The following is a 5,612-nucleotide window of genomic DNA, read 5'->3' on the forward strand; positions in this document are numbered from 1 at the left end:
ATAGCACGATTGGCTCTCTGGAGTACGGGCATCACAGCCTTAGTTCGTTGGGCTTTACTATCCTTAATCGCATGACACTCGTCACATATCACTACTTGGAAACTGAAGCATAAATCTGGGACGAATTAAGAGTAAGAGCACACAAGCCATGCAGTTCGGTAGTAAGAGCGGTGACCGCCGCCGCCGTTAATATTGCGCAAGTTGAGTACATTCCTAGGCCCTACAATGCAATATTCCGCTCCCAATTATATTATAGACTTGTTGAGAGAGGTATGGTATTGTGTGAGGTGTATGGTGGAATAGGGAGCTCAGTTGACTCGATTGTCTTCCCAAATGGTAACGAATGATGTGTTATCAATGAGGCTGCTGATAGCATCATGCGAGAGCATCAGTAGATGAGGCATAATGGAACTCTCCTTCTTTACTATCTTGCCCTTATAAAACTTTTCCTGATGTACTGTATCTTGGGATATAAGCATCAATGATCCCCATCATTCGTCAATGTATTTCTCTCATGAGGTTGCCGCCGCCGGCGACATTACTCTTCTCACCTCGTTTACGTGAGCAACAGTTAAGCATATTGAGGGATGTCTAGATGAGAGAGGACCGTCCCACGTCGAGGATTTGATCTAACCAAAAGTGGAAAAGATGATCTTGATATCCTGGAGTTGAATGGAGTGATGAGTATCATTCAGTCGGGGATGTTGTATCCTAGGAAAATTGAGGTTTGGTCGAATTAACTTGAGGAGAGCAGATAAATTAGAGGTGCGAAGGCTCCTAACCGTTGGAGAGGTGGATGACTCATGGTGTATGGCTGTGGTGGTGATGGATGAAGGGGTTCGTAGACCCGAGTAGTACCGATGGGTATATGGAGGTCTACAGTCTAGTGGTCGGAACTATCTCTCCATCAGTTAGAATAATGAGCTCTTAAGGAGACAAGACGCTAAAATAAAGAAGGTGTGAATCTTCGAGTGGACTACACTTGTCCAATAATGCAATGTGCTGGTGTAGAACCCACGCCCCCCCTTCCCCCTGAGAAGGACTCACTTAGATCCGTTAGGCCTCGTCTGGAACTTGGGATTATTTATGAGAGGGTAACCAATAATAACAAATTTAGCGTCGCTGAGGATATTATCTTTACCCTTCATAACGACCTAGACGACACCTCACAAGCCACTAGATCATTCCTACTTCTACTACTACCTGAACCTCATCACCTCGGACATGATTCTCGAGCCATTCCATTATTTGATCCTTCCATACAAACTTCAAACTAGCCGGGCATATAACCAATACTGGCCATTCACTCCGATAAGCCAGAGCCACAGCCAATGCTTGCAAAGTCTTCCCTAAACCCATCTCGTCACCAAGTAGGCATCGCCCCTTCCTTTGCAAGGCGAACTCTACCCCAGCCCTCTGATAAGGCTTCAACGGTGGACGTATCGCATCGATAGCTTCTGGTATTGGTACTATCTCAGTGGGAACAGGATTGCTTGATATAACTGATAATACAAACCTGAATTAGGAGACTGACTATGGATGGTAGGCGACATCACCAAGTCTACTGAGGAATCGCCTCGACGACAGCTACTCCGGGGACCTTCTTCACATCAGCAATGACTTTATCAATGATCTTAGCCCTGATGCTATGATGCTAACCACGATGGTCATCAACAGTACTCTGCTAACCTATCAGTATTCGGCATCAATGCTTCATTGATTATGAATTCTGCAGGACTGGCTTCGCTCCGTTGTAACATAGGTGTGTCGAAGCTGAAATGGGATTATCATCTTATTACTGCCACATGGTGCCGACCTTAAAGCTCGCCATAGGTCATTAGGAAGCCATGAGTTGTTTACTAACTTCAAACAACCATTGGTACCTATCTCCATACGGAAGTTATATCTATAAACCATACATAAGCAGGGAATTAATCGACTTGGGGTAACTACTACGTCTTGCCATCTGACGCTACATTCGAGTGGTTCACAGCGGCCGCTGGTGCCGATTTGGTACGGTAACCAGCAATCTGTTGATGATTAGAGTTATTGCCTGATGGCCCCCATGGTAAGGTCCGTTGTGGTGTCTGCTGGTATGGTGGAAAGGTGGTCTGCTGTGATCTGACCAAGGAATGGTATCGGTGAGTTATCAGATGCTACTGAAGAGTACCCGACTGAATTCCCTCGACCGAGATCAAAGGTGGGCAATACAGTAGCGTTTGAAGCCCCCCCTATGGAGCTACTGAAAGTGAGGCCACAATAGACGACTAAAGAGAAGACTAGCCATGAGAGTACCGTGTAGCTGGTGGTGCCGAGAATGCATACTCCTGGAAGGTCGGAAGGTGGTGATGGTGGTGGCCTCCTCTAGTATTCTGCGAATGCCGAATCCAACTACTTGATTGAGGTGGCTGACCACTAACAGAATACCGTCCATCAAGTGGCTGTTGCTCCGAGGATGATCTAAAGGATGTCGACCATCAATACAGAGACCAAAGGGCAGTGATAATACTGAGTTGACAATCGCCGCCGCCAATTGCCCCCATCACTGCTATCAGTAGTTGGAGCCGTGCCTTGTAGGAAGGCTTTAAAGAGTGCCAACTGACCATTGCATTGTCCTAGGTTGAGTACCCATTGACAATATCCAGAGTCGGTAGTTGCTACCTAGGAAGAGGAATGCCTCGACTGGGATACGGATAATCAGTACAACGTATCGACTCAATAATGGGATAATGTGCTGTGGTAATGTCCGATGATGATGATGATGAATTAACATGAAAACCGCAGTGTAAAGATAGCTGTAAAATTCCATATGGAAACCCCTCCACGTAAAGAAAAGGGCAGATATAAATGGAGCAGGACTACTGAATAGGAGAACGACGACGAATGAGTACATGTGTCGATTTCGGAGTACTAGCTATTCCGAGGTATAGGATAGGGCGCCGATAGAGAGTCGTTGTCATTCAACAACCAAAAACTCGACAACGTGTAATCAGTACGATGATTAACTCAAGCGTATAAGCCTCGTCTAGCTCGAGGAGCATATCGAAGAAGGAGTGGTATCACCTCTTCAAAGGTCTTGCCATTATGCTTCCCAAAGGCAATTCTTGTAGATCCATCAACATTACTCTGCTGGACTAGTTCTTGTTGGGCTGTTCTGATGGTATAGGTTGACGAGCCACCAGGCGTGGACCGTTGCATCATGTTATTAATTAGGGAGGTTTTTGTGTTGATGGTCGTTAATTGCGGAGGGGGATGATGTCTGACATCATGATGTCATGATGATGATAATAGATGAAATCTTGCAAACTTGCATACTTCCTTTAGCTTGATCGATTGTTGTTGTATGACAGTAGTAGTTCGTCTTTGAAACCTCTCCCCCACTACTACCCTTTACGATGAAGTACGTAGCAGCCTACCTTATGGCCGTTTTGGCCGGCAACGATGAGCCCACTGTAGAGGAGGTTAAGCATATCCTCTCTGCTGTCGATGCTGAGGTTGATGATGAGGTAATGTTGGTGCATTCTTGTATTCTCGATATGGGATCAGTCCTCACCCGTTTTGTATGTAATCATGTTATCCAGCCGTGGTGCCAATTGTTGTGTATTAGATGTTGGCCAAGTTCTTCGCCCAAGTGCAGGGCAAGAATGTCCAAGAGATGATCGTCACTGGTCTCTCTAAGCTTGGTTCCATCGCTTCTTCTGGCGCCCGCCCCGCTGCTGCTGGTATGTTACGTTATCGACTTGAGCTACTTGTGTATCCCCTCGATTAGGTGCCGCTGCTGGTGCTGCTGCCGGTGGTGAGGTCGCTGAGGAGAAGCCTGCCGTTGAGGAAGAGGAGGAGGAAGAGGAAGAGATGGACTTTGATCTCTTCGATTAAGTAGCCACTGCTTGATAACTTTCATCATCATCCTTGGGTCCGAGAGGCATCTTTATCAGAGTTTAGTTTATCAAGTATCAACAGTTATCAAGAGTAACATAGTGAGGTCGAGGGTGTGTTGGGATAGAGGTATTATGATAGATGGTATAGGGATTATGATAAGATAACGCTAAGATGATACTCGATCTGTATCCTGCACGGGACTCACCATTGGTAGATCATTGTGTATCGCTGGCTGGTGCACTCAGTGTTATAACTGTTGTAAGCATCTCGTGGTAGGAGTTGATAGTGATTCGCACAACACACGCAAGGATTCCACGATTCACATGCGACCATCATATCAAACATGATGATCGAGTTGAAATCTTAAACAGTGTTCTCCACGCTGGGCATGCTCAAGCTTCGAGCTAACTCGGCTTTTTGGTCGACCTAATGATTCGGCCATACTGTGTTGAATATACCGTATCACGTCCATCCGTTAAGCTGTGCGAGGCCTGGGTGGTACCGAAGGCTATGAGGGTATCTTTTCAAGGTGAGGGCGAGGATTTCGCCCTCGAAGAGTTTACCCTTCTGTGACAAAACGTGTCGTACTTGCCTGGTATTCATATCGGACGGTTGGTTAGCAAATGTTCCGCGTTCAAGCACTGAGGTGTGAGGTGGTAAGTCGACAGTATCGAAAGTAGAGGTCAGTGATAACGACTAGTTGGGGTCCAATATATAGATATTGGTCGGAGAATGATCAATAACGCACCACGTTCTATAGGATATAGTATCTTGTGAAACGATTGGGCGCGATAGCTATCCTCTGCGCCCTAAATCAGCTGTAACCAACAGAGACGTGTCTCTCAGTTGCAGACGTATGTAGTCCTTCCGAGACATCGATGATTGACTTTTGAGCTGCACTCCTCTCACCATAGCCTTATTATACTCCTGGAAGATGACCATTCGTTCCTTCCCCATCGCCATCGTCACCCTCGCTTCTCTTCAGAAGATCAGAATCGTGATGAGCAACACCACTGAGTGCGACGCTGGATGTGCTGCTACCTATCCCGGGTCCTATTGTAAGTACTGGCAGACACCTAGCACGTGCTTTGGCTCAAATGAACCATGCTCCTGCGGAACGAGTGGAACGACTGAAGCTCCCCGTAACTGTGATGCTGGTTGTGCTTCGGATACCCCCGGCTCCTATTGCAAGTACTGGGCTAAACCCAGCCTCTGTCATTCATCCAATGCGCCATGCACATGCGAGGTTGATCCAGTTACCACTACTTCTGGTGAAACCACCGATGAGGTCACAGAGACTCCTGTGGTTCAAGAAAGCACTACAGACGTCATCGAGGAAACTAGTACGGCCGCTTCTATTGCTGTTGACACCACCGAAATAACCAGTACCGCCATTGTAACCGATGAAGTAGCCACCACTACTGCAGCTACCGCCACTGATGAGATCCCTGTTTCCACTACTGCTGAGGAGGCCACCGATGCCTCAGCGACCACGGATTCTCCAGTTACGGCTACCGCTGTCGCCACCACGGCCGAGGTCATCACCGAGGCCCCGGCTACCGCTGTCGCCACCACGGCCGAGGTCACCACCGAGGCCCCGGCTACCGCTGTCGCCACCACGGCCGAGTCATCACCGAGCCCGGCTACCGCTGTCGCCACCACGGCCGAGTCATCACCGAGGCCCCGGCTACCGCTGTCGCACCACGGCCGAGGTCATCACCGAGGCCCCGGCT

The 5,612-nt window shown here is 47.9% G+C and overlaps 3 protein-coding genes across 3 annotated transcripts; 2 read left to right on the top strand and 1 right to left on the bottom strand.

Moving 5' to 3' along the window:
• Positions 1 to 1,043: 1,043 nt before the first annotated feature.
• Pmar_PMAR024326 (hypothetical protein) lies at positions 1,044 to 3,234 on the bottom strand (the record flags this gene model as incomplete). Its single annotated transcript, XM_002772670.1, has 10 exons — positions 3,064 to 3,234; positions 2,510 to 2,661; positions 2,296 to 2,460; positions 2,171 to 2,242; positions 1,957 to 2,121; positions 1,817 to 1,906; positions 1,690 to 1,773; positions 1,566 to 1,640; positions 1,204 to 1,516; positions 1,044 to 1,154 (listed from the first exon to the last, which is right to left on the bottom strand). Exons 1-10 carry the CDS (start codon positions 3,199 to 3,201, stop codon positions 1,044 to 1,046), a joined length of 1,365 nt encoding a protein of 454 aa, XP_002772716.1. The 5' UTR covers positions 3,202 to 3,234.
• Positions 3,235 to 3,376: 142 nt separating this feature from the next.
• On the top strand, positions 3,377 to 3,926 carry Pmar_PMAR024327 (60S acidic ribosomal protein P2, putative). Its single transcript, XM_002772671.1, has 3 exons — positions 3,377 to 3,506; positions 3,608 to 3,722; positions 3,770 to 3,926. The coding sequence occupies exons 1-3, from the start codon at positions 3,396 to 3,398 to the stop codon at positions 3,874 to 3,876; spliced, it is 333 nt and encodes a 110-aa protein (XP_002772717.1). The 5' UTR covers positions 3,377 to 3,395; the 3' UTR covers positions 3,877 to 3,926.
• An 887-nt stretch (positions 3,927 to 4,813) lies between these two features.
• On the top strand, positions 4,814 to 5,505 carry Pmar_PMAR024328 (conserved hypothetical protein; the record flags this gene model as incomplete). The annotated part of the gene is made up of 1 exon (XM_002772672.1): positions 4,814 to 5,505. A coding segment is annotated over one exon (692 nt), but the record flags the coding sequence as incomplete, so codon positions are not given.
• Between the last annotated feature and the right edge of the window lie 107 nt (positions 5,506 to 5,612).

Source organism: Perkinsus marinus, assembly GCF_000006405.1.
Source record: "Perkinsus marinus ATCC 50983 genomic scaffold scf_1104296960482, whole genome shotgun sequence".
Taxonomy (NCBI): Eukaryota; Perkinsozoa; order Perkinsida; family Perkinsidae; genus Perkinsus; species Perkinsus marinus.